Source organism: Harpegnathos saltator, unplaced genomic scaffold, assembly GCF_003227715.2.
Source record: "Harpegnathos saltator strain DR-91 unplaced genomic scaffold, Hsal_v8.6 scaffold587, whole genome shotgun sequence".
Lineage (NCBI taxonomy): Eukaryota > Metazoa > Arthropoda > Insecta > Hymenoptera > Formicidae > Harpegnathos > Harpegnathos saltator.
Genome location: NW_020230412.1, coordinates 1,291,963 through 1,319,666, shown reverse-complemented (window position 1 = coordinate 1,319,666; position 27,704 = coordinate 1,291,963). Strand labels below are relative to the sequence as shown.

The following is a 27,704-nucleotide window of genomic DNA, read 5'->3' as shown; positions in this document are numbered from 1 at the left end:
CCTTTCCAATCCCACCATATGCAAAGCAAAACCTTCTTGGCGTGGATATTGGTCTTTGGCGTCGATGTCGAAAGTTGACCAGGGTCAACCCATGATTTTTTACGCTTCGGATTATCATAAAGTATCCACTTTTCATCACCTGCAATGATTTGATGCCGAAAATCCTTTTTCCGGAACCTTGAAAGCAAAGTGAGTGCCGTGTCACGCCGTCGATTTTTGTTGTCTTCGGACAATGCATGCGGAACCCATCTGCCTTCCTTTTGAACTTTTCCCATTGCATGTAAACGTGTGGAAATGGCTTGTCGCGTAACGTCAAGTTGCTCTGCAAGCTCCTTTTCAGTTTATGCAGAGTTTATATCCAACAATGCTTGCAGTTCGTCCGTTTCAATCTTTTGAGGGCGTCCAGCACGCGGTTCATCTTCAAGACTGAAATCTCCTTGGCGAAATTTTTGATACCACCTTTTACACGTAGCATAACTTACAGCGTTCTCTCCATATGCAACACAGATCATTTCAGTGGCTTCAGCAGCATTTTTCTTCAGATGAAACGCGAAGTGGATGGAAAATCGATTACGCTCTTTTGTTATTGCCATCGTGAACACTGCTGATTTTAAGGTTATGTGCATCAAACGTCAAATCGCACGATGTTTCGAAAGACCAAATGTCACTGCTTTAAAACCGCAAGAGGGCGGAAAAATTAATGCAATTTAAATTGTGGTTTCAGTAGTATGAAATCTAGGGCTCAGAACTTTTTTGCGCTCCTAATATTTATGCTACTATTTTTAATTCTCAAATTCAGTCTCTATGCAAACAATATACCGAAATTTGTCTATCTGAAAACAATGCTGAAATCCACTACAGATCTTAGAGCTTCTTCTTTCTCTTCTTGTTTGATCGGATCGACTTTATAACTAATCTGTTCAATATTTGTCATATAAGATAATTATGTATAATAATATCTATTTAAGATTACTATCATAGTAAGGCCTTATGTTAGGGTCTTTATGAATGTAACGCGTCCAATATATAAGTTATGAGAAAAGGACATCACACAAAATCATGAAAATCTTTTTTTATTCAATTTGTTTATCACATCCAATAACACATTTATGATTACTAGATAAAGAAGAAAAAATAATTACATTCATGAAACCAACACAATACCTATGAATAAATATCAATGATAATTATCAAATAATTTATTTTTATATAAATACAAAAGCGTGATAATTTTTTATTTGTTCCGAATATCAGTTGTGAATTTCGCAATAAAAGAATAAAATTCCCCCCACAAATAAAAAATAGTACATATGTACAAATATCAGTATTAAGCAGATTTTGTCCATTGTCGCAATTGAATGTCTCTTCTCTTTTCTATCAATAACGTGTATATCTCTTTGTTATTTATACGTACGTCAACAGTATAAAAAGACTTTTAATAATTCTATCAGATTCCTTGATATCATATTCGCGATAAATAGCTTCACGATAAGATGTTTCTCACTCATGGTGGACTTTATATCATAAGACAAAAATCACCTGCAGTCTCTTGATAGGCGGTTTGAAGTTGGGATCGAGTTCGAGCAAAGATTTCGCAGACATAGAATCTTGCTGCGATCTCGAAATTACCATATGATATAGGCATCCTAATATATCATTTACACTACATGTAATCTTATAATTTAAAGATATATTGCGTTATTTAATGTAAACTCACTCTGGGTTTATCAAAGTAGCGTGTAGATTAACGAGAATATAGCGATTTACTATGAAGTTTAGACCGATGAAGAACGCAACTTAAGTGTTTTGGAGAGTCTTGTGGAAATAATTCTGAGTGAGTTGAGCCGAGATGCTGAAATGTATGAGAAGAAGAAATGTATGTCTTGCGTATCCTTCAGGATGTTCTTTAGGCCTTATCACACGCAATCTAGTGTGTTGCAATTATCGCCTGCTATGCACCAATAAAACGACACAACTATCGCCAAGGTCCAAGGAATGCTAAAGCAAATCGAGCAAGTCATGAATTAATTAAGATATCAAGAAGAATCGCGAAAACGATTATGGAAAACTAGGATTGCAGAATAGATTAAGTAAGAATCGAACAGATGAATTAAAGTAAATATGTCAATAGCTAGACACTTAACAATATAAACAAAATTTTTAAATTTTTATAAAAATATAAAATTTTTATAAAATATATAATATTTAATGATTTAACTATATAATTAATTGAAATTGTGAGATAATATTATTGCTTTCTATTAAGGCTTATTGCTAAGGATAATATATTAGTATTTTTATGCTGAAATATACAAAATTAATTGTTAATATATGGAAAAAAGAAATAAAACGTTTTCACTTTAAATTTGAATTTTATTTAATTTAAACTAAAATTTAATTTCAATTAATTTTTAATTTAAATTTTAAAGTATATCACACACAAAAATAAACTTAACCCGTACTCAGAAACCTAAAATGTTTTTAAAACTCGGGAAAACCTAAAACCTAAAACCTTATCTCAATTACTAAATTTCTTCGACCCAACATCTAAATATGATTATTACGCAAACAAAATTCTTAACTCTTGACTATTGACTTTTCTATGGTATATAACAATTATAATTTATTTACAAAAATATCTTATAAAATGATATACATATTTAATATAAAGTAACTTCTATTTACTAATTAAACTCATCACACATCACACAGCTTTCAAGTTATAATAACGCGAGGTTGTATTAGTTGATACAATTTTGTTAAAAAACGCACGATTATATACACGAATTACGAAATTAAAGATTTGTTATTATAATGTACATAGTACACATCCAATTAGTAAATGTTTACTTTACCTTCGCAACACGAACATGATTTTGATCCCAAGTTCTTACAATGTATTGGTTTACATTCCAGTTATCATCATCAATTACTACTCCATACCGAGTTCGGCTTTATGTCGCAGCAAGTGCGAGAATTGCACCATCTCAGTCACATGACTCATCACAGGATTACTCTTGTCGCAAATCAAGCCGAGATATTGTTGTCCAACGATCCTTTGAGGCTAAAATTAAGTGTCGACTAAAAAATTCTGCACTATTTCTGTTTCAGACAGAATGATCTCTCTCGTCGTGATTTGCTGGTTACATACATACATCATGTTTCATCACATAAACTTATAAAATATGAATAGAAAGGTAATCGGTCTCCTCGTACTTGAACTTGTCACATTCGTCCTTATTCGACTAATAGAATTCTTTCTGATTGTCAGACATTTTGTCGAACGTCCAATCAGACACTTTGTGCGGTGTGCCCTTGTATGAATTTGTAAATTATTCATGCGAGCTACCTAGTATTAATTAGCTAGTAAATTCGCACGAAAAACCTGCGAATCAAATAACGTGACGGTGTTACCTTTACGATGAAATCAATTACATACTATAGAAGATTAGCAAAAGCTGCTCGCTTACATTGTCCAAAATTTTACTGGCATCTACATGGCTCGTGCAGCTGAGTAGCGCTATTGGGAAGCAATGATTAAATCAGATCTTGATGTTTTCTCTCATGTTGTAACGCGACATCCGTTAACTCGACTTTACGCTTATTCCAACAATTTATCTCTACAATAACATCCTTCCACTATCGCTCGTGGAAGGCTCGTGGTAATAACGATAAAATTCAAGTATCAAGATGTCTTAAAAAAGAAAAAAGCTCAAATATATAAATTCTACCTCACAAAGATATCCCGTTCAAGAATTTTAAAATAATTAAATGTTACTAAATGTAATTAAAACACAAAAGAGATGTACAAAAGAGATGCATAAAAATAAAAAGTTATAACTGAGTTATACGATAACTAAATCAGGTAAAATAATAAAACAGACACAAAGTAAGTAAAAACAATTTTTATTATGTACTATTTTATATATAAGGAAAGAAGCGACAAATAACAAGATAAGAATTACAACGTAAAATGCATAAATTTGTCTTTTAAACTGGAAATACTAAACGTGCTATTCACTCGTTAGTCAAGCATAGCAACGTAACGAATAAAAAGCCCAAAATTTACGTCGAATGTAAGATATAAATATAAAATAAACGTCTACTGTTTTAAGACACAGTGCGAAGATACGCACCTGATCCCTCCGGTTTCTGCCTCGAAGTATAATTAATGCGGTAGTTACAGTTCTTGACTTGTCGTTTGCGCAAAAGAGCGTCGTTCGTTTACAGATTGTACTTAGTAAATAATACAGTTGATAGGCTCATGGTACGTTTATGTGAATTAATTCCTTATTTCTCACAGCCCGTGGTTATGACAATATGACTTCCGTTATACATCACAATTACCTGCGTTTTTAAAACACAGCGTCATCAATAGCATGAACAGAACTAATTAACTGAAAAAAAGAATGAAAGAAAAAAGGAAAATAAAAGCACGATAAATTCTGTACAAATGCAGCCGCATACGATAATCGCAACAATAAAGGAAAATCAAGACTTTAATTCTCGTGCGAATTTCATCATAAGACAGAAGCATGATTGGGCAGCGATCATGCAAATAAAAGAAGGGTAATGTTAAACAAAACAGAATATACTAACCCATATTTTCTCTTAATCCTTTATTTTTCCGTTTATCTTAAAATTCCTACGATTCAATTCCTACGTCATTCAACGAGAATAGATTATATATATCTTATGAAAATCTGCATAAATACACATAACGAAAACTCAACATAAAACAATGCAAAAATATGTATCGCACATTCGTCATTACTACACTTTTTATGCATAAAAATATATCAATCAAGACAACATGAATATTTAAAATACGTCGTCAAGATGTTTAAAAAATATCTTTAAAAAAAAAACGAAAGAAAAAAAGGTCTAACATTTTTATTAACTGAAATGTGCATGAAATATGTCTAAATAATATCAAGTAAATATAATATCAAGTAAATATACAGAAAGGGATATATCTCACCGAGTTTTTCATTTTGAAATATGTTATAAAGAATGAAATTCTGAATGACTTTTCCTGATACAACTATATGGGGGTCGCTTATAGTTTCTGAGATATTTAATTTTTAAATTTTGAAATTTTGATGTTAAATTTCAAATATCATAAACTGACGTTATTTATAGTATAATCCAAATAGTTAATCCAAACATAGTGTATACATAGAAATATAGGAAACAATACATATAAGCGGGAGAGCGGCTCCGCCCCTCCTCCGCACTCCTTCCCCAAAAAATTCTAACCTAACCTAATTTATTGCATTTTTATATATTGTTGGGCGATGTTGAAAAGATCTCCTTAAAAGCCACAACACCTAATTACATGCAGATATTATAATATATTAAATTGAGCTAGGTGATAGATCTTAAGAGAACTTTTTTCAACAATGTCCAAAAATATATAAAGATGCAGTAAGTTAGGTTAGATTAGGATTTGTTTGGGGAGGGGATATGGGGGAGGGGATATGGGGGAGGGGCGAAGTCCCTCTCCCGCTTATATGTACGGTTTCCTATATTTAAAGTAAATTAGAACTGCTTGTCTACTTCAAATATACTTCAACGTACAATTATAAAACTTTAAAGTTAAATATCTCAGAAACTATAAGTGACCCCCATATGATTGTATTAGGAAAAGTCACTCAGAATTTTCATCCTTTATAACATATTTCAAAATGAAAAAAATCGGTGCGGTGTGCCCTTTTCTATATATTTACCTAATATCAATATATATGTATATATAATAATATAATTAGTGGTAAAATTAAACAAAAGGTTTACATACCTGAATGATCACCGGTGATAACGTTAAATTTTTCGCGACAGGCTAACGTTTTCAACAACATTAATGCCTTATCGTCATACAGATGTAAATCCACTCTCAATGCTTGTTTCAAGTAATGCATTGCCCCCGTGTGATTTCCTTTTACATTCAATAATATACCAAATAAAAAATTAGTCATTGGCTGAAATATATTATTACAAAATGAACTCTTTCTATCGGTATGTAGTAGCAAACAAAATAGTTTCTTATAATATACACTGCTCAAAAGAATTATGGCATAGATAATTTATTGCCGAAAATTGGCCAACTTTGTCTGGCGATTACTTCGCGAAATATTATTGTAGACTAATGATTTTTTTTTCAAAATGAAGCTTGAAGTCTCTATTTTAAGAATGTATCTCTATCTTTTGCATGCGATGCACCGCTACCTCTGTAACCCCTGACATCTGAGGGCATGTTTGGTATATTGAAAATTGCAAATTTTGACGGAATGCACGCACATGGACAATTGTTTTTCAGGGACGCCGTTTGCATCATAAAGTTCAAATCTTCCCCTTCAATTTGAAAAAAGAATGGAATCGCTACAACCTTTTTTCGCAAAGTTAAAGCCCTTCAAAAATAACGATATTTTTCGGTCAAAGGTTACAGAGATAGCGATGTATCGCATGCGAAAAATATTGTGTATATTGCAAGAAAAAATAGATACATTCTTAAAATAGAGACTTCAAGCTTCATTTTGAAACAAAAATCATTAGTCTACAATAATTTTTTGCGAAGTAATCGCCAGACAAAGTTGGCTAATTTTCGACAATAAATTATCTATGCCATAATTCTTTTGAGCAGTGTATATAGCATAAATATACGAGTGTAACAATACTTTGTTACGATACGATAACTATAATCGCGTGTTTCATACACACCTCCACAGCATTGATACGCAGGGCTTCTTTTGTAATCCTCAAAGCGTCATCAATCAAGCCCATTTTCTGGTGTATCGAAGCTATACTAACTAAAGGAACATCCCTGAATTCTCCAGGAACTTCGTCCAACGCCAATTGAAGACAATCTAAGGCTAAACGAGGCTTCCCTACTGTCCTCCAATGCAATGATGCGAGCACAGACAACACCCAAGGAACTATTTTCTGTTTTGATTCACATATACATAGTCAATATTTCCCAAGTCAAAACATAACAGCTGATCAGTATAATAATAGAAGAAATCGCACCGCCTCGATTGCTGTCAAAATCCTCTGACCAATCTCTGCCGATTCCGCAGTTTGCACCAAACTATGTAGGAATGATTTTAAAGAAGCGTCCGACGAATGTTGCTGCGTCGTCGCGTCCAGTAATGAGTCTGTGATATACTTTTCGTCAAATAACTTAGGCGCTTGGCATATGGGTGGATGCCATGGCAGTGGATGTTTTTTTCCCGGTTCTATATCGATCAATTCGTTTACGAACAAATGTATTCTGATGACATACAGAAAAATACATTCCATTAGATAATTTATAACAAAACTTACGCACATAAAAATATTGTACACTTAGTTTCAATACAGTTTGAATATTTTTTTTCTCAATATAGTTTGAGGCGCAATCGATACCTAAAAAAATTACCTAAATTATCTAAAAAAAAAACTCCTAGGAAATATCAAAAACAAGTTCTCATATTCAACATCAACTGCTTTCCGAATCAAGCATTAAGAAAAAGTGTCTACACCACACTAAAACCCAATATACACGAAAGGTTTATAAAAGAATTTATACTTACGCATAGCCTTTATTTTCTGGAGACAAATATATCGGCAAATATTGCTTTCCATCTCCGAACGTCAGCATAGAACCGTCGCAATCAGATATCCTCGGCCAATAATCAGCCTCGAAATCTTTGTTTCCCTTCTTAATTTCTACGTCGTGATACTTTGGGCTCTTGGTCGGTGTCGCGAAAGCATGAGTATGTTCCATATTTAGTTCCATTAATATGTCTATACAGCAAAAGCAGGGTTTAAATAAACTTCATCAATCGCAACATGCGAAAGTATAGTTTAAGCCCGAAAGTAAAATGTAAAGTGTTATTTGTAATGATGTTACTATGTTACAAATTATTTCTTTTTTCATGGGCTTAAGAAAAATGTTATTTTGTTTTGTTGGTAACTACAATGAAAAATATAATACGATTATATTTGATAAATGTGACCATAAGGAAAATAATCTCGTTATTTTCGTTATTTTCCACATATATATGTACGTGGAATGCGCGACAATAGATTATAAAAAAAATTTTCAAAACTTAAGAATATGTATATAAACAATGTAAATAAACAATATATGCATGAACAATGCAGAAATACAGTAAATACACAGAAAACATGAAATAAAACATAAAATCATGTACTATACATCACTACATATTTCATGACTCAAAAAATTATGTCGAATACGTCATAAAGAGATTTTATAAGAAAAATTGTAACAAAAATTGTGATGTCTTGTTACTTCTTGAGTAATATTATCATTATTTAAAAAAAACATTTCTCGAAAAAAGTAACAGTAACGATAACGAATTTCCAAAAAATAAGACTTCCAACACAAGCGTAAGTCAATTACAAAAGTACCTTGTGTAGTACGATCGCGTTCTTTCACCGGTTGTTGCAGATTCTTCAGTACATGCAGATTTAGATGCACGTGCTGCAACATATTCTCGGCTATCTTCTTTCTATCTCCCACATCCACATAAGATAGTATGACATTATTACCGAGATCGTGGTTGATATACTTTTCGATTGGATTTATAGCAAGCAAATGTAGATTTTGTTCACGCGCAAAGGCGAGTTTAATCTCTCTCGTGGTGGACTTAATATTCTGTTCCCAGAGCATATGCTCATAGAGCTTCAACCACTCCTCCTTCCAGTCGTGATATGCATGTATCTCTGACAGCACATCTCGTAAACGCCTATGACGAACCTAACGATAAATACTGTCCGCACGTTTGTTCACCATTAGTTTTCTGAACCATAAATCGCTAAGCGTGATGTTCACTTACTGATTGAATGATAATAATGTCATTTCCAGTAAACGATGACACAGTATAGCGTATTTCATCTGCTTAGCCTCCGTTGTCTCAGGAGCCAATTTCAAACAATTATCATAGCACGCCGCGGATCGATCGAAATCGCCAAGAGATGTGTACACATGACCCAATGCTAAATGGTGATAACTCTCCAACGGATTATAGTCTATCGCCATGTGCAAAACGATAGCGGCTTCGCCGGAATATCTCGCAGCGTGCAAAATTCCAGCAGTGGTTAGAAGTGGAATATCGCGATATTGCCTGCGAATCACATATGTTTTCGTTAAAAAATGGCTCAAGGACAGAATTCGTGGCCGAACGCCATAAAAACCTACCTATAATGGTTGTAACAATAACATTATAAGTCCATGGCATTTGATGAAAGATCGTAGAATTTAATATTCTTAAATTAACTTAAAACATTGTTTACCATAAATTAAAAAACTTATAACAGACCAATTAAGAAAAAGAAAATTATAGCTTTAATTTTGAAAACAATGGCTATATTATTTGTTTATTATGTATATTTTTAATCATTCAAAAATAGATTTAAAAAAATAGTATTCATTACTATTTTTATTTTATTAATTGAGTTTCATTAACAGCAGTTCACACCTACTATTTCACTTTATTATTACTATAATAGTCTAATTTGTTATATAAATAAGGATTGACTTTGACTACAGTTATAAATTCTATCATCTTGTTCATCACTCGCCTCATACTTCTTCAGAAAATCAACTTCTTCCTATTTTATTTTCAGATAAGGAATATCGATTTCATAAAAGTGAGTAATACTATTAATTCTATATAGTAATTCTACTAATAATATTAATGATTCTACATTTTTGCACTTTTTATGTGATGCTTTATTCTGATTGGTCGATATAAGGTGTGAAAAATAAGCCATAAAACATAAGAAATAAAAATAATTCATTTTATGATCTTACATTATAGTTTACTACATCGAAAGGTTCTTATGACTACATCTTAGACAGACTTATAACTATACTGCTACAGCCAATACAAACTTAAGGCAATGCTTCTATCCAACATTTTTTTTTCCTTAATCGATATTCACACCGACTATCAAATATGAGTTATCTCGTAATTGGCGTAAAAAAAAGAATTATATTCCATACGAATTAACTTGCATTTCTTTTTTGAAAATTTTACTGAATAACAAATGTCTAATATTAAACACGTTGAGACTTTAAAATAGGATTAGGAGATAAGTTCTAATATCATTGCAATAATTAACATATCAATATATCTTTTCAACAATTTCCTTATAATTATTACCTTGGAGCATGTACGATTGCTCTGCGGCTGCATTCTAGAGCATTATAAGCGTTGCCTTTGATCCGCCAATAAAGTGATGCCAGATTCAAGTATATCCAAGATGTTTTATTGCGAGACAGACTGTTAGTGAGCTGATAACCAAATTGATTGAGATCAGTATTTGGTGGCAAGTACTTCATCAAGCTAGGTTCTTCATGTTGAGTAAGATTTTTTCGATTTTGCATTGCCTGGATATAATAAGCAAATTTTATAAATATGCACTGTCAATTTTATTCTTATTATATGATTATATAATTATTATATGATTATATAATTTTATCATATCTATTATAACCTTGTTATATCATATTTATCTTATAACATTTATATCTTACATTTGTGTTTCATTTGTATCATGAAAGAGAATACTCACTTTAAGGTGTTCAAATGTATATACACTAAAATCTAGTGGAAATGTTTTTTGACAATTTGGCTCTGTTTGTTTACCATTGGCTCCTTTATTGTATAAAGTATAATCCTTCTTGCTACAATAAAGTTTGATGTACACATCAATTACTTAATATGTCGTTAAAGTCATATCAATATATTACTTTATATATAGCGTTTTGATTTATTATATTATCTTAATTAATCTTTATCATATAATGTTGTTATATACAGAAATATTTACCTTATTCCATTTCTGTGTTTAAGATCAATCATTATGCTATCATATATATCAATATCAGCTAATGATTTATCCCATAAAAAACAATCCAGATTTGAACTTTCTGTATCAGCTATATCTAAGTCTGCAAACTGATTATCAATGGATACTTCTTTCCTTGAAATTCTCTTGTATATGGCATTGGCTGTTTCTCTGCGTTTCTCCTGTTCCAAAAATGCTAAGAGATCATAAGGTCGACGCATATCAAAAACACTGTCATGCTGAAACATGAATATGACATAAGATCATAATAGGTATATTTTATATATATATACACACATACACACTTAATTATTTTATATATGATATATATATATATATACATAAATATATATAGAATATAATATAATAATAATAAGAATGCAAAATAATATATAAAAAATCAAGATAAAGGTAAACTATCTAACTGATTAGACAATTATGGCTGTATTCCGATTTATTACCAATACTGAAAATCTATAGTTTATATTATATATTCTATAGAATTTAGTACTAACAGTGAATATCAGAATATAACCTATATTACTGAGTTACACAAAAATAATTTAATATTTATCTTCAGTCATAGAATATTAATTTAGTTAATTAATTCAAGTAATTATTACTAATATAAATATTTACTAATCTTTACTAATAAACATACATATAAATATGTTGATATAATATTAAATAAAATGTTATATTAAGATATATATACAAGAATAAAAGTACGAAAGAATACATGAATAAAATGAATAAAGAATCAAAATAAGAATCAACTACAATCATATATTTATTTCTAATCATTAAAAGGTAATTTACTGCTTATTCTTAACCATAGAATAATATACATGAAACTGATATATTTTAATATTTATATAATTTGTAGTATAATTTGTTCCTTTTGAAAAGTCATAAAAAACATATTTTTCTGAATTTCTAAAAATTGTCGAAACTGTAGAATGACAATTTATATTTTCATATATCATTATTGATTCACAGTATCTGTCGGTAGGAAATTCTCGTATTTTGAGGTTAAAATATAAGACAATTTGAGAGAAAAAAGAATACCTGCGGCTGAATTTTCCCATTTTCAGTAACGATCCAATGTTTAGTGGCTGAAATTTTAAATATCAGCGCAAATAATGCGACGATCCTGTGGAACACGCGGTTTCGTAGCATTTTTCACAATATAACCCCATACGCGATATTTATGCTTCACCGATTTTGTGTCTTTTCCGAAGAAAACGCACCAGCGTGGAGCATGGCTACAAAAATTGCGAGTTATTTTTCAGTCAGATGTGTCGCGTAAAGTTTGCAGGAAACGCGCGAAAACGCTTATTGCGTCTTTTATTTTCTCCCAATATGAGGCCTGTTCGTTTTGTATGCACTGCTGAACTGGTGCATTAAGTTAAAGTGAGACAAACGTAGGTTTTCTCACTTCAACTTGTTGCACCAGTTCAGTAGTGCAAACAAAACGAACAGGCCCTATTATTTGGGAACGGTTCAAGTCATAATACGTCGCGACGTCATTATAGCCGTAAAATGAAAGAGAGAGAAAGAGGAAGAAGGAAAAGAGAGAGGAAAGGAAGAACGATCGTTGTACATAAATCGTCAACCATGAAAATTGATTATCGTAGTAAAATTTCGTTTTACTTAACCGCACATATAGGGCAGAGGATCATAAATATATCTGATAACATATTTATTAATATCGATATATTAATATCGATATATCGGAAGGCTATAAAATGAATTTTAAAAACGTCCTATGCAGCACAGAAGCTGCCAGTTACATTGCAGGAACGTTGCAACATTGCAATTTACCACTGTAATATCTAAAATATTATACTTATTATTATAGAGCATACAATTGTAATATTTCACCGAAGTGATCTAATAATATTGCAAGAATAAAATATTAAATCTGAAATGTATATGTCAGGAACAACTCATGTTTATTCTTTTGTACCTGGCGAGCAGCATTTCGCAAATGGTTTTTCGGTTTTCCTGCTGTCTTTCATTCAGTTCATGTGGAACCCATTTTCCCATCTTCTGCATCTTTCCCATGGCTTTCAAACGTATGGAGACGGCTCCTCGTGTCACATTTAATTGATCCGCGAGTTATTGTTGCGTTTGAGCGTCTTCCTCATCCAACAATGCTTGCAATTCGCTATCTTCAAACTTTTTCGGTGGTCTTCCACGTTCTTTGTTTCTCACGTCAAAATCGCCACGTTTGAATTTTTTAAACCACTCAAAGCACTGTGATTTACCAAGAGCATGCTCACCGTAAGCTTCGACAAGCATTCAATGCGATTCTGCAGCAGTTTTCTTCAAATGGTAACAGAAAATCAATGCTGTCCGCAAATCGTAGCTTCCAGGCACAAAATTCGACATGTTCAACGCTATTACAAACTATGCTGTTGTATAAAATTTGTATTGTTGTGAGTTGAAAATCTTTGTCAGATGTGAACAAATGGAAATGGCGCCAATGATGCGGTTTGACGGTAACTACATTGATAGTTAGAGCCATCTATGGGCAAATTCTGGTTTCACATTTACCTGGTATACCAACTTGTTTACAGATGGCGCCATTTTCAAGATATTCACTGATCATTATTTTTCTTAAAAGGAAACTTCAATTTCTTATTACATCATCTTTTTCTACCAATTAATTTGGACGACTTTTGTCTGAAATATTTTTTTATTTACCTAATATTTTTTGGGATATTTAAGAAAAATTTGGTAACTTTTTCAATATTTAAATTACGATATCTTGCGTTTGTCGGAAGAAAAAATTGTACTAGACTTTTTTACTCTATTTGATCTCAAGAATATATTATTACAATAGTACCCTAACTTTTGTTAACTTATCGACTTTCGGAAATTTCAAAATCATCAAATTAACAAAAATCAGGATGCTATTGTAACAATATATTCTTGAGACTAAATAGAGTAAAAAAGTCTAGTACTATTTTTCTTTTCAATTTTCAATAAATTAGCGAGATATCATAAGTTAAATATTGAAAAAGTTATCAAGTTTTCCTTAAATACCTTAAAAAATATCAAGCAAATAAAAAAAGTTCCAGATAAAAGTTGCTAAAATTAATCGGTAGAAAAAGATGATGTGATAAAAAATTGGAGTTTCCATTTAAGAAAAGTAATGATCAGTGAGTATTTCTAAAGTAGCGCCATCTGTAAATAAACTGATATAGTTGTTTTATGTCCCCCTTGAAACCATGCAACTTTTGTTGGAAATATTTTTCCGTATCTTCCATATTTTTCGAGATATTTGCCTGGGGGATTTAAAATGGAACACCCTATATAATGGTTGAATTCCGAAATGCACTAACAGTACTAAAAATCCACAGTATATATGATGAACGTGATTTACATCACGTAATGTGAACTATAAATTGTAAATACTATCAGCACATTTTGGAATGTATAGTAATAGTTAATATATGTGAAAATATATTTGTAATCACGATATAACTAAAAAATTCCCATCTAACTCTAAATTAAATTCTAAATAAATTTCAAATAATTTCAGTAATTTAAATGGTTTGAATTATATTTGATTTTAGAATTTTTCTTTACTATTAGTCGTAGGAAAAGCAAAAGCTATACAGAAATTAACTAAAAGTAAATAGCCTTCGAGGAGACAAACGTGTTTACACATCTATTTGTAGTGATCACGCGTAACAATTCAATAACTTATTCAATGGCTTACGTCTCGCACAGAAGAGAAACAATAAATACAACCGCGTATTCATTGTATGTCTTTGAACGGAATTTCTTTGATAGAAATTCGTTTATATAAGAACAAAGTGAGTAAGTTATCAATATAGTCCTTACAATTGGTTAAATTTTGTATTTCAAATCCCAATATCAAATTGCTGATTTAAGTTGTCAAATTGCTGATTTAACTCGATTTTTATTATAAATAATTCAATTGCAGTTTATACGAAAAAAATTGTACATAACTCCGAGACCTCATCTGATTTTTATCTGATTTCTTTTTCAGTTTTCAATACTATAGACTACCAGTATACATTTCAGAATACATCCATTACCCTACTGACCATGTTCGGAAAATGTATAGCCATATAGTTCAGAATTACCGCAGATAACCATATTGCAAGTACCGTGAAACGCGATAACACGTCATCTGTCAAACGATATCTTAATGCATGTTGCGCAACACTCCCCACACGTTGTAAAAACTAACGTTAAACTAACTGAAACTGGAGTAACAGAGTGGAAATACCAAAAGTTACGTGAAACTTCACATTTATTCAAGATAATGTCTCTCATTGAACGTACGATTTTCGGTTTACCAGACCCTCGGGAAAATTAACATAACGAGATCAATGTAACCCGATCAATTAATGATCGTCGATCAATTGTTCATCTATCGGATTTCATCTTTCCTCGCGACATGTCGCTGCTGGTCCATTCCTGCCGGTCCTTCCTTCAGTTCAGCACTTTTCCCTGGCCAAGGCCGCAGGCTCTTCTTGGCAATGTCGATCGGGGTAGCCCCGCGCTTGCGTGCAGTCTCGTGCTAACTATTCCTCGTACTATACGTCGCTCGCAGAATGTTTTGAAAGCTCGTGCGCGTTAGGTGATACCGTGCTCGTGTATTTCTTCTCTTGGCAAAAGAAACGAACGAACGGATAGACGAACGAGCTCGAGCCGCTGTGTTCGGATCAGTTCGGGTCCGGTAATCGATCGGCCGTTGCGCGCAGTGATATTCTCCTATAGTCCAGTGCGAATTACGTACCTTTCCTGTTCTTTTCCCTCCTATCCTTGTCTCACACGCTCATTCACGCACTCGTTCTTCTCCATCAATATAACACACCATGAACGTGCGGCAGAACTTCCACCAGGAGAACGAGGACCGGATAAACAAGCAAATCAATCTGGAGCTACACGCCAGTTATGCCTATCTGTCTATGGTCAGTCGACGTATCGATTAGACACGCTTTTTTTAACCTGTCTCCGTTCCACCGTCACAACCCCTTACGTATGCACCTGTACACTCCTCCATCGGTCAGCGTTTCGTAACACGTACGACCTTTCTGCTGTCTATCGATTAATCTATCTATCTACCTACCTACCTACCTACCTATCTATCTTTATTGTCTTTTTTTCGACATCGCTTCCATCGTTCTTCGCGTCGATGCAAATGTTACTTATCCTGAAAACTATATACTTCATTCTTGCAAAATCAGTGCGAAGCGGAACCTAAATTTCGCAGAAGTCAATACCTCGCGATGGGGATCTAGACAGAACAGAAGAAATCGATTGCGTGAGAGAATTGTATCAAAATTCCGAGAAATTGATTATTTATAATCAATAGACATTTTCAATCATTATAATCAAAAGATATTTTCATAGTCATCTCGACGCCATTATGATTTTCTGTCCTGCACACCCATCTTGGGCACCCTCGCTTTTCATCTGGCCTTGACCGAGTAAACAACATTCTAGAACTCGTTACGACGAAATTCCATCGTCAGTGAAATATATAGCACTCGCGTACAAACTTTCCGAAAATCTCATGGAAAGTTAATTCTGTACTCGATAGACACCAGAATAAGAATATATTATCGCGAAAACATATTACTACCCTTCGCTCTCTTGTTTTCTTTCTTTCTCTTTCACACACATACACACACACATATACTCTCTCTCTCTTTCCTCCATACATACTCTATATGCGTCTCATTACAGGCGTACTACTTCGATAGGAACGATGTCGCTTTGCCGGGCTTCTTTGAATACTTCAAGAAAGCGTCAGATGAGGAGCGCGAGCATGCCATGAAATTGTTAGCTTATCAGAATAAGCGGGGAGGCAATATCTTTCTGCAGCCGATCAAGGACCCGGTGACGGACTGGCAAAGCGCGCAGAACGCGATGATGGAGGCTCTGCAGCTGGAGCGGAAAGTGAATGAGGTGCGTGCGCGAGGTCATTGCGCGCAAATCGATTCCGTCGAGGAGCGCAGTGACAAACGAAAAAAAAAACAAGGAAAAGGCGGAATTATTAGCATTTCGCTGAAATGATAAGAATTCGACTTTTTAACTACGTGACGTCGACCCAAACTCAGACCGGAATAGATCGTAATTTTCATCTTGCGTCGGAATTTTCACTTCCTCGATTAGCGCGCAGTATTCACAAGTTCTCGAGTTTGTGTTAAGTGCCTTTCGACGTGCCTATCACATCACCGTGTTAACTGGATTATTATAATTAGTATAATTTTTGTCAATGAAGCTAACTCGTTCAGGTAGTACAACTTTAAAGAACATTCTAGCAATTGGGGGTGTAACTCAGTGGTAGAGTGTCCGCTTCGCATGCGGAAAGTCCTGGGTTCAAATCCCAGCTCCTCCAGTCAGATTTTTTTTTTTCGAACATTGCACATATACGTGTGTACTTGTATTTTGCACATGTGTATGTAATTTTTGCGTTATTTAACTAATTTTACATAAAGCTGGTGTAAATTTAATGCAAATTTATCCATCTTTTCACTTTTCGCTGTTGCAGCATTTGCTCCAGTTGCACGAGCTCGCTTCAACGCACAATGATCCGCACTTGATGGATTTCTTAGAAACTGAATTCCTACAAGAGCAAGTAGACTCGATAAAAGAGATCGCCGATCATGTGACGAACCTGGAGAGAGTCGGAGACGGCCTCGGAGTTTACATCTTCGACAAGGAGCTGAGAGATCGAAACTGATCAAACAAGACTTGCTGCATCAGAACTGGATTTTAGACAAATATCGCAAGACGCCATATTCTTTATATCGCATCAATAAAGCGCCGTATGCGATAAACAGATAGGCAAAAAAGAACAAACGTTTAAGCACAATGTTTTTTGTGAGATGTATTGAGAAGATCTCGGAGGAAACATATAGCCAATTAAATTCAATATCAATTTCACGTATTAAGTGGCTTTATTGTGCAATTAATAATATTTAGCATTTAACTTTCTAAAAGGTATATGTATATTGCATTCCTATAATATCTATACAAGATGTTGTGTAAATTGCACATCGTTGTATCATTTAAAGTCGAATAATAATAATTGAATTATTATGATCGCAACACAACACAGTCTCTCCCTTCACTGGATCCTCAATAATAAAATGATTCACGGCAGAACGATCGCATTTTAAAATTGCTGTTTTTTTATATATAATTAATTTTTTTAGGTAGAATTTAATTATCAATTTTTAATAAAATAAATAATAAGAAACTAAATGAATATAAATGAATGAGTGTAAGAAAGATAATAATAGATAATAATAGATAACAAATGATAATAACAATAAAAGATAAAAATAAGTAATAAAAGAAATGTATAAAAAAATTCTTTAAAACATAATAATCTTAAATAAAATAAAGGAATAGTAAATCCTAAAGAATAGTAAATCCTAAAGAATCCTAAGAATCAATTTTCGATCATGTTTCTATTTTTTTTATTTTATTTTTGTTCGTCTTTGCTACTTATCTTATTAGCATGTTTTTCTGAGTTAAATTTATTCATCTCAACACATTCTTAGAGAAACAGATAAACAATAGATATACATGTTTCATTCGCTCTGCCTATCTTTGACTTTACTTCTTTCCATTCTTCTTATCTATCAGGCATCTACATTTATTCAAGAGATTAAAATTATTCGTTTTGCATTGAATTTTTAATTTGTCAAATTATTCTGAAGAGACAAAGAATCACCTATATTATTTTACAATTTGAAGATAAATTTCTATATAAGAGAAACCTTAATCTTAAATCATAAGAGAAATATTATTATTAAAAATATGTTGAAAAATAAAGACTTAATTAGCGAACTTTGAAAAATTTCATATATCAAATATTAACATTAGAAAACAAATTATCGTGTTTGACAATTTGTATATTTGTCACAAAATTTAATATTCAATTTAATGATGCATTGCAAATCCTAAAAGGATGAGACAAATGCCATCTTGAGGTTGCTATGAATAGAAATAAACTTAGAAATAAATATTTGACATAATCGCCCGGTTAATTAAATTAAATTTTAATTGAAATATTTTTGTTGGCAAGGAGTCTGTTCTTTATAGCTGCACTGCTGAACTAGTGCAATAAGTTAGAATGAGAAAAAATATTGCTGTCTCAAAGAACAAACCCAAGATTTGCACATTTCAGGTGCACTTTCTACTTTTAAAAGAAAACAGATATCTATTTGGTCTTGTGAGGCAGCAAGAAATAAGACATGAAAGGTGCAGGAAGTGCAATTGTCCAAACTTTTAGCTATCTTAAGCCAGCGGCACACGGTGCTTGTTTTCGTGCTGGATTGCTTGCTGGATGAAAATACTACGTTCTGATTGGTACATTTCCGAAGATGAATGGAAATGCACCAATCAGAACGCAGTATTTTCATCCAGCATTTGTCCAAGTACAATGACGATTTGTTCTCATTTTTCAGGTATTTATCCCTCTAATTTACTCAACAAATAACTTAATAAATTGGCGCTACTGTTCTAATATATTACTTCTTTTGTACAGTAGAAAAGTGTTGCAGAGTTTTATTATAGTTATAAGTTTTACTTGTAAAAACTTATGTACACAAATATATACAATAAAAAAAATAATTTGACTTCTAAAAATAACATAATACATGTTGCGCTTGTACTTGGCGCCTTTTTCTTACCTTTTCGTTTAAAAAGGTAAGTTTTATATAATATTAAATATACGTACGTTTCACGTATAACATGATTGACTTGGAGTACTCCGGTGTTATTCATAGCGACGCATTCATACTTTCCCTCATCTGTTACATCGGATTCGATAATTTGCAAGGCACCTGGAACATAAAATGTGATATTCTTGAACAGCATTCCTCTCAGGATTTTCTTGTCCAAAGAAAGATCAATGATGCAATCGCAGATCTCGTGTATGTCATGTCAAAATAGAGACAGTTTGAATACGGCGTAATATGATTCTTGGAACAGACGTAAATAAGTATTGTGAAGTTTGAAGCGAGTTTCTCACAGGCATGCTTTGAAAACACGAGTTGTTTTCATTTTCAGCTAACGGACGACGCAGGCATCAACACTGATCGGCAAGGTGGGGGGTAACCGTGCCTTCCCGATTGTTTGGTTTCGTACCCTTATGTATGACTCAATGATTGCGTAAAAGACATTGCGCCTCGGGCCGACGAACGACGCGCATATCGCGACGCAGAGTACGAGTGTCGGTAGTCGTATCGCGGTTAATACGCGTTTCTTTATCCGAATCTTACTTGCGCGAGTGTTAGAGCTAAAGTCAGTGTCGTCGCCAGTGCTACGATGGAGTATCCAGGGATGCTGCGACGGAGTAACCAGGAGGAGGACGTCGGATCGAGAAGTCAGGATGGAGAGAGGACTTGGAGCGCGCCGAGAGACGTGGACAGCGATACATCATGTATGGTATTCGAGGTACCTCGAGTCATTATTATTACGCAGGATTTTTCTGATTTTAACAGACCTTACTCGAAGTAAGGACATACTCGAGTCGAAATTAGATCAGCATTCATAGTTTATTATCTAAAAAATGATAAAATAGCTTGAGATTTGATTATTCGTTAACCTAATTTCACGTAACATGAGTTCTACTTTTCTTTTCTCATAAAATATGAATATCTATTCAAGCAAGGTTGCTGAGGCAAGCTAAGATTTATGAATACAAATTTTTAATTATGTTCTCAATAAAAAGTTGCACATAATTTAGAAAACTATGAATAATGATCATAGAATCTGATATAAATTTTACAAGTGTTGATTTTTATTCGTCTAATAATGCTCAGATTGCTGTTTTCGTTTAGAATTTGCTAGAATGTCCGTCTCTCATTCTTGTTTATCTTTCTTATTGTACCGAATCTGAATTAAAATCTCTATTAGTGAAACAGCATTATTAGACATAACCGTTGTCTTTGCCTTTGCAGCTTCAGCTCTTTTGAGAGCTACAATTCTCATCATTCTCATTAGAAAAAAGAAAAGAAAAAAAAGAGAAGCAAAAAGAAAAAAAGAACTTTAAGAATGATGAGAATAAAAAGTGTTTTTCATCTCCCATTTCCTCTAATTCTTATATGGTTATTTAATCCTTATATATTTATCTCACGCGCAGTTCTAACAAAGGCAGTTCTATTTACGTTTTTATCTTTGTTCTCTTTCTTGCGTTGTTAAGCGAATATATAATCAACATCAACAAAAATTGCTCATTTAAATTAAGAATATAAGGATTAAGTACATATACATTATCGAGATAAACGAGTATTAAATAACTACGGAATACGTCGCTGTTGAAGACTCATCATGGGCGAGACTGCGAGAGTAGCCAGATGTAACGTTCAGGTAGGACAAAGCTTGTTCACTATTGCGCATCTAGACATTCTGCATTGATTTTTCAAATTGGATGCAATTTGCAGGACCAATGTAGAATTAATATTTCGACTCGAGAAAGACTTTTTTTTTATCCTAACTTGTAGAAAACTATCGATTTGAATGTCGGCAAGAAAAAAACGGAGATACTTTTGTCAGATATTTGACAAAACGCCGGATCGGTATTTATCCAACGCTTAAAAAATAACACGGAGAACGTTTTAGTTGGATGAATAAATTTTCGTTACTTTCCGCTTGCGGTTTTCGATCGTTAGCGGCGATTCAGAGACGAAGAGAGAGGAGAGCGAGAAAGAGAGAGAAACGTTTTGCCAGGATTTCTGCAGACCGGTTCATTTCGACAGATTCGGTATTAAAATATTACATGTAGAAAAAATAAGAATGAAAAAAAATTTTTTATATTAGTTAGTACAGAAAATCCGACGTACTTTTGTCAAATAGAGATGAGTACCAAATTTTCTACAAGTTAGGACTAGGATAGAGAAAACGACAAATCTTTTGCGACGATGGAATTAAACAGCAATATAAATTTTGATTTACGATATTAATCGTATTCGATATTCGATTTCCGGTGCAGATTTACTTTCTCATTTCTCTATAAGAGAAGAAAAAATTAATACGAATCGTTCGTTTATATATCCGAGTTCGTTTATATATCCGAGTTAATTTGTTGAATAAATTAGGGGGGTAAGTACCTGAAAAATGAGAACGAATTGTCATTGCACTTGGACAATCTTCTCACACTGATTTCTGATATTGATCGATATTCGATTTTCGGTACTGATTTACTCTGTCATTTCTTTACAAGAAAAAAAAATTGATACGACTCGTTCATTTATCCGCGTTAATTTGATGAATAAATTAAATATTGATCGGTCTTCAATTTTCGGTAATGACTGATTCTCTAATTTCTTTATAAGAGAATAAAAATTCATACGAATCGTTCTTTTATCCGAGTTAGTTTGTTGAATAAGATTAGAGCGGTAAGTACCTGAAAAATGAGAACAAATTGTCATCGCACTTGGACAATTTGTTGACACTGATTTATAGTATTAATAGATATTCGATTTTCGGTACTAATTTATTTTTTCATTTCTCTATAAGAAAAAAAAAATTCATACGAATCGTTCATTTATCCGCGTTAATTTGATAAATAAATTAAATATTGATCGGTCTTCAATTTTCGGTACTGATTTATTCTCTCATTTCTTTATAAGACAAGAAAATTGATACTAATCATTCGTTTATTCGAGTTAATTTGTTGAGTAAATTAGAGGGATAAATACCTGAAAAATGAGAACAAATTGTCATTGTACTTGGACAATTTTCTGACTCTGTTTTACGGTATTGATCGATATTCGATTTTCGGTACCGATTTACTCTTTCATTTCTCTATAAGAAAAAAAATTCATACGAATCGTTCATTTATCCGCGTTAATTTGATGAATAAATTAAATATTGATCGGTCTTCAATTTTCGGTACTGACTGATTCTCTAATTTCTTTATAAGAGAATAAAAATTGTTACGAATCGTTCTTTTATCCGACTTAATTTGTTGAGTAAATTAGTGGGTTAAGTACTTGCAAGATGAAAACAACTTGTCATTGCACTTGGACAATTTTCTTGACATTGATTTATGGTATTGATCAGTCTTCGGTTTCCGGTACTGATTTATTTTTTCATCTTTTTATAAGACAAAAAAAATTGATACGAATCGTTCGTTTATCCGAGTTAATTTGTTGAATAAGATTAGAGCGGTAAGTACCTGAAAAAGGAAAACAAATTGTCATCGCACTTGGGCAATTTTTTGACACTGATTTATAGTATTAATCGATATTCGATTTTCGGTGCTAATTTATTCTTTCATTTCTCTATAAGAAAAAAAAGTTCATACGAATCGTTCATTTATCCGAATCGTTAATTAGATGAATAAATTAAATATTGATTGGTCTTCAATTTTCGGTACTGACTGATTCTCTAATTTCTTTATAAGAGAATAAAAATTGATACGAATCGTTCTTTTATCCGACTTAATTTGTTGAGTAATTTAGTGGGGTAAGTACCTGCAAGATGAAAACAACTTGTCATTGCACTTGGACAATTTTCTTGACATTGATTTATGGTATTGATCAGTCTTCGGTTTTCGGTACTGATTTATTTTCTCATCTTTTTATAAGACAAGAAAATTGATACGTATCATTCGTTTATTCGAGTTAATTTGTTGAGTAAATTAGAGGGATAAATACCTGAAAAATGAGAACAAATTGTCATTATACTTGGACAATTTTCTGACTCTGATTTACGGTATTGATCGATATTCGATTTTCGGTACCGATTTACTCTTGCATTTCTCTATAAAAAAAAATTCATACGAATCGTTCATTTATTCGCGTTAATTTGATGATTAAATTAAATATTGATCGGTCTTCAATTTTCGGTACTGACTGATTCTCTAATTTCTTTATAAGAGAATAAAAGTTGATACGAATCGTTCTTTTATCCGACTTAATTTGTTGAGTAATTTAGTGGGGTAAGTACCTGCAAGATGAAAACAACTTGTCATTGCACTTGGACAATTTTCTTGACATTGATTTATGGTATTGATCAGTCTTCGGTTTTCGGTACTGATTTATTTTCTCATCTTTTTATAAGACAAGAAAATTGATACGTATCATTCGTTTATTCGAGTTAATTTGTTGAGTAAATTAGAGGGATAAATACCTGAAAAATGAGAACAAATTGTCATTATACTTGGACAATTTTCTGACTCTGATTTACGGTATTGATCGATATTCGATTTTCGGTACCGATTTACTCTTGCATTTCTCTATAAAAAAAAATTCATACGAATCGTTCATTTATTCGCGTTAATTTGATGATTAAATTAAATATTGATCGGTCTTCAATTTTCAGTACTGACTGATTCTCTAATTTCTTTATAAGAGAATAAAAGTTGATACGAATCGTTCTTTTATCCGACTTAATTTGTTGAGTAATTTAGTGGGGTAAGTACCTGCAAGATGAAAACAACTTGTCATTGCACTTGGACAATTTTCTTGACATTGATTTATGGTATTGATCAGTCTTCGGTTTTCGGTATTGATTTATTTTCTCATCTTTTTATAAGACAAAAAAATTGATACGAATCGTTCGTTTATCTGAATTAATTTGTTGAATAATATTAGTGGGGTATGTACCTGAAAAATAAGAACAAATTGTCATTGCACGTGTGCAATTTTTTGACACTGATTTATGGTATTAAACGATATTCGATTTTCGGTACTGATTTAGTCTTTCATTTCTCTATAAGAAAACAGATAATTAATACGAATCGTCCATTAATCCGCGTTAATTTGATGAGTAAATTAGGTATTGATCGGCCTTCGATTTTCGGTACTGATTTATTTTCTCATTTCTTTATGAGAGAAAAAAAATTGGTACGAATCGTTCGTTTAACCGAGTTAATTTGTTGTGTAAATTACAGCGATAACTACCTGAAAAATGAGGACAAATTGTCATTCGACAATTTTCTGACACTGATTTATGGTATTAATCGGTATTCGATTTTCGATACTGATTTACTCTTTCATTGCTCTATAAGAAAAGGAAAAATTGATATAAATCGTCCATTTATCCGCGTTAATTTTTATTTTTTTTTTATTATATATAAGTGGTTCATAGGACGATTAAATATTCGAATATATATTGCCGTATCAAAGTCTCCTCTATAATAAACGATTTGACACGTCTGGAGATGCATGATGTATCGTTGCCCGCATCCCATTCCCTTTGTCCTGCTTCCCTGTATAAAATGTCGAATTGAAACATATTAAAAAGTATTGACATTTTGAATATGTCTGAATTCTGAATTTTTTTGCTCCGAAGCAAAGGATTGAAAAGTATTAGTTCCCATTAAATTTTACTGCGCTAAATTTTACTGCGCTAAATTTTACCGAGACGGTCTCTTTCGCCCAGATGCCTCACCAGGGAAATTTCTCTGGTACGCTAAATCCCGTAAGGCCATCAGTCTTTGTAATATATCTCGTCGGTGCATAAGGTTTATATTACCCGTAGATACATATTTTGAAACATTTTCTTTGGATATTATATCAAACGGATTTTGCGTCACGTAATATCCTTTGGACTACACGTACATTATTATTTTGATCATTTTTATTTCTTTGGTATTCATTGAATTATCCAGAACGCGCAACTGCCATGTTGAACGACTCAATTGTCGTGTGAAATGTTTCGATTTTCACAAATTCATATAAAATTTTTCATTTTTCACTGATTCACAGAAGTCTTTCACTTTTTATTAGTTCACGCTAGGGAAAAGATTCATGATCGCTGCCCCGAGCACCTGCAACGCTTTTCGAATCATCTATGTCGGCGCGCTTTTACTCCTCAGATTTCTGTCATTAATAATTATTGCGAATCTCGCAAAATGGTATGGGACTTTTATATTTGTCTTAACCCAACCTACCCTCACACTTCGGGTTGGCAGCTAATTACCGGACACTTCGTATGATCTTTATGATATTAATCATACAATGTCAATTCTTTTTTTTTTGCACATGTTAACATGTTAATTCATGTTATAAACGCGTAACAATGTGCGAGCCATGCTTGTCAAGTATGCTATTATGGTTGTAGCACGGATATAAGCCGCCTAAAAATGGATGTAGCACGGACTGCCACCACATACAGATTTTACCGCCGAAACCTGAAAGTGGATGTAGCATCGTAGTTCCCCTCTCAAAATGGATACAGATGGCGCCCTTTCCCAGTGCGGAAAGTCGGTGTCGTCGAAAACACCGTGTTGGCCGCTCTCACGTTCCTCTCTAGTAGGACGTAGGTGGTCTTAGGAGTCGCTTTATGTCAACGTCACCTCAGTCACCTTGTTGAAGTCGTGCGTCTGTCAGTCAGCGTTGTGAAGTTGTGTGTCTGCGATTTAGCATGAGCACGACAGCAAATAACGCCAACTCGATAATTAGTATCGTACGATGAGACGTGGCCTTATGTCGATGACATCGTAATTACCCTTGGCATTACTCTCGTTATCACGTGTCGCAGTAAAATGTATCTGTCGCATTTCGTCGTCAGCACGCTGCTCTGTGTGTTTTCATTTGTTCACGGGGTTAGTATTCTGTTGGATTGATGTAATCGCGATAATTATCGAGATTACTCCAACAACTTGAATGTACGTGCATGTCGCATTGGTACTCACGAAAATCAAATTGCAGAGCGAGCTCGACTACGACGGCTGGCTGCAATTGAGGTTATGGCATGCGTTCAATGATGATCCGATAGCCATGTTTACGGAGCGCGGCAACATCACCGTGTCCAGCGTGCGTAGTGGCGCGTCCGTTGTCGGACAGAATGGCCTGTTGCCCGCTGAGATAAACGCATTAAAAACTCTTGCCAAGAACGACGGCAAGTACAGACTGAAGGCATTAGCGCGAACCTCTTCCGGGAGTGAGATCACATTCCTCACGTCTGTCCCAGCGGTAATACACATTGGATAGATAAATTTCTGAAAACGAGCTTTTGGCTCAGGATTGTCAATAGAGCTCAGATGGTTCTTAGACGTTTATTTTGCTCAATAATATATTAGCCTTCATAACATACAGATATATATTATACTACTTAATTTATAGTGCTACCTGCTTGGTTCCGATTTAGAAGACATTATAACGATATGGTTGGACAGTGCAGCTGAGCCAGTGGCTGTGAGCATATCATCTTCAGGTCCTTGTATATTTGATAATCCTTTTACAAATATGTGGACCACCAATGTCATAGTCAGATATCCAGATGGTGGTCCAGTTCCAGATACAGCTACGTACATTCAGAAGCTTGAACGAGAACGAGAAGCCAGAGAGAGAGGAGAGACCAAAGATAATCGTTCATTTCTTGCAAAATATGTAAGTACTTTCCCATTGGTTTATTTATACATAGTTTATATATCGAGTGATTGCCAGATTAAATAAATTTTATTTAATTGATAATTTTATAGTAACTAACATAGCTATATAACTATATAACTATAATTATAATTATATTATAAATAGCTATTAATACCTATTACAATATGTATTAACAAAATATCCATGTTTTTCTTTTTTTCTTTTTAGTGGCTATATATTGTACCAGCGTTGATCTTTCTACTTCTGTCATCTGCAACGAATCCAGAAGCTGGTGCAGGGGCAAGTGCACAAAGACAATGATTTGCTAATAGAAATAATTTCATTGTACCTGCATGTGCATTATGTCCCAATGTCAAAGGGTGATCTTATGGAAGTTGTCAAAATTTATAGTATAATTTCATAATCAGATAGTGATATAATAATATTATTAATAATAATTATAAGTATTGCTATGATAATTACACTTCTGATAAAATAAACAATCTAAATAAATAGTTT

The 27,704-nt window shown here is 33.2% G+C and overlaps 3 protein-coding genes and 1 non-coding gene across 14 annotated transcripts; 3 read left to right on the top strand and 1 right to left on the bottom strand.

The window, feature by feature from the left end:
• Positions 1–1,890: 1,890 nt before the first annotated feature.
• Positions 1,891–12,272, bottom strand: LOC105187672 (tetratricopeptide repeat protein 17). Of its 11 annotated transcripts, XM_025304026.1 has the most exons (16): positions 11,926–12,272; positions 10,840–11,096; positions 10,582–10,693; positions 10,170–10,396; positions 8,841–9,128; positions 8,413–8,750; positions 7,569–7,782; positions 7,024–7,267; positions 6,718–6,939; positions 5,798–5,978; positions 4,600–4,703; positions 4,137–4,347; positions 3,471–3,520; positions 3,156–3,385; positions 2,856–3,064; positions 1,891–1,998 (listed from the first exon to the last, which is right to left on the bottom strand). In XM_025304026.1, the coding sequence occupies exons 1-11, from the start codon at positions 12,034–12,036 to the stop codon at positions 4,669–4,671; spliced, it is 2,229 nt and encodes a 742-aa protein (XP_025159811.1). In that variant the 5' UTR covers positions 12,037–12,272; the 3' UTR covers positions 1,891–1,998; positions 2,856–3,064; positions 3,156–3,385; positions 3,471–3,520; positions 4,137–4,347; positions 4,600–4,668. The 11 variants fall into 11 exon arrangements, with proteins under 11 accessions (XP_025159811.1, XP_025159810.1, XP_025159812.1 ...); XM_025304025.1 differs by having other exon boundaries at positions 2,856–3,385; XM_025304027.1 differs by lacking the exon at positions 3,156–3,385.
• A 3,077-nt stretch (positions 12,273–15,349) lies between these two features.
• On the top strand, positions 15,350–17,963 carry LOC105187670 (soma ferritin). The gene is made up of 3 exons (XM_011148616.3): positions 15,350–15,812; positions 16,591–16,812; positions 17,399–17,963. The coding sequence occupies exons 1-3, from the start codon at positions 15,717–15,719 to the stop codon at positions 17,588–17,590; spliced, it is 510 nt and encodes a 169-aa protein (XP_011146918.1). The 5' UTR covers positions 15,350–15,716; the 3' UTR covers positions 17,591–17,963.
• Positions 17,174–17,245, top strand: TRNAA-CGC (transfer RNA alanine (anticodon CGC)). The gene has a single exon. It is a non-coding gene; the product is annotated as a tRNA-Ala (tRNA).
• Positions 17,964–26,125: 8,162 nt separating the features above from the next.
• EMC10 (ER membrane protein complex subunit 10) lies at positions 26,126–27,571 on the top strand. The gene is made up of 4 exons (XM_011147518.3): positions 26,126–26,416; positions 26,523–26,786; positions 26,937–27,203; positions 27,414–27,571. Exons 1-4 carry the CDS (start codon positions 26,357–26,359, stop codon positions 27,504–27,506), a joined length of 684 nt encoding a protein of 227 aa, XP_011145820.1. The 5' UTR covers positions 26,126–26,356; the 3' UTR covers positions 27,507–27,571.
• Positions 27,572–27,704: the final 133 nt, after the last annotated feature.

Excerpts from the sequence above, each read along its gene's own strand:
- EMC10 (XM_011147518.3), top strand. The coding sequence starts at position 26,357 with ATGTATCTGTCGCATTTCGTCGTCAGCACGCTGCTCTGTGTGTTTTCA. Across the intron at positions 26,417-26,522 it reads TGTTTTCATTTGTTCACGGG|AGCGAGCTCGACTACGACGG; the intron begins GTTAGTATTCTG and ends ATCAAATTGCAG. Across the intron at positions 26,787-26,936 it reads TCCTCACGTCTGTCCCAGCG|TGCTACCTGCTTGGTTCCGA; the intron begins GTAATACACATT and ends CTTAATTTATAG.
- LOC105187672 (XM_025304025.1), bottom strand. The coding sequence starts at position 12,036 with ATGCTACGAAACCGCGTGTTCCACAGGATCGTCGCATTATTTGCGCTG. Across the intron at positions 9,129-10,169 it reads GCAATCGTACATGCTCCAAG|GCAATATCGCGATATTCCAC; the intron begins GTAATAATTATA and ends TGTGATTCGCAG. Across the intron at positions 8,751-8,840 it reads ACATTATTATCATTCAATCA|GCGTTTACGAGATGTGCTGT; the intron begins GTAAGTGAACAT and ends GGTTCGTCATAG.
- LOC105187670 (XM_011148616.3), top strand. The coding sequence starts at position 15,717 with ATGAACGTGCGGCAGAACTTCCACCAGGAGAACGAGGACCGGATAAAC. Across the intron at positions 15,813-16,590 it reads GTTATGCCTATCTGTCTATG|GCGTACTACTTCGATAGGAA; the intron begins GTCAGTCGACGT and ends GTCTCATTACAG. Across the intron at positions 16,813-17,398 it reads TGGAGCGGAAAGTGAATGAG|CATTTGCTCCAGTTGCACGA; the intron begins GTGCGTGCGCGA and ends TCGCTGTTGCAG.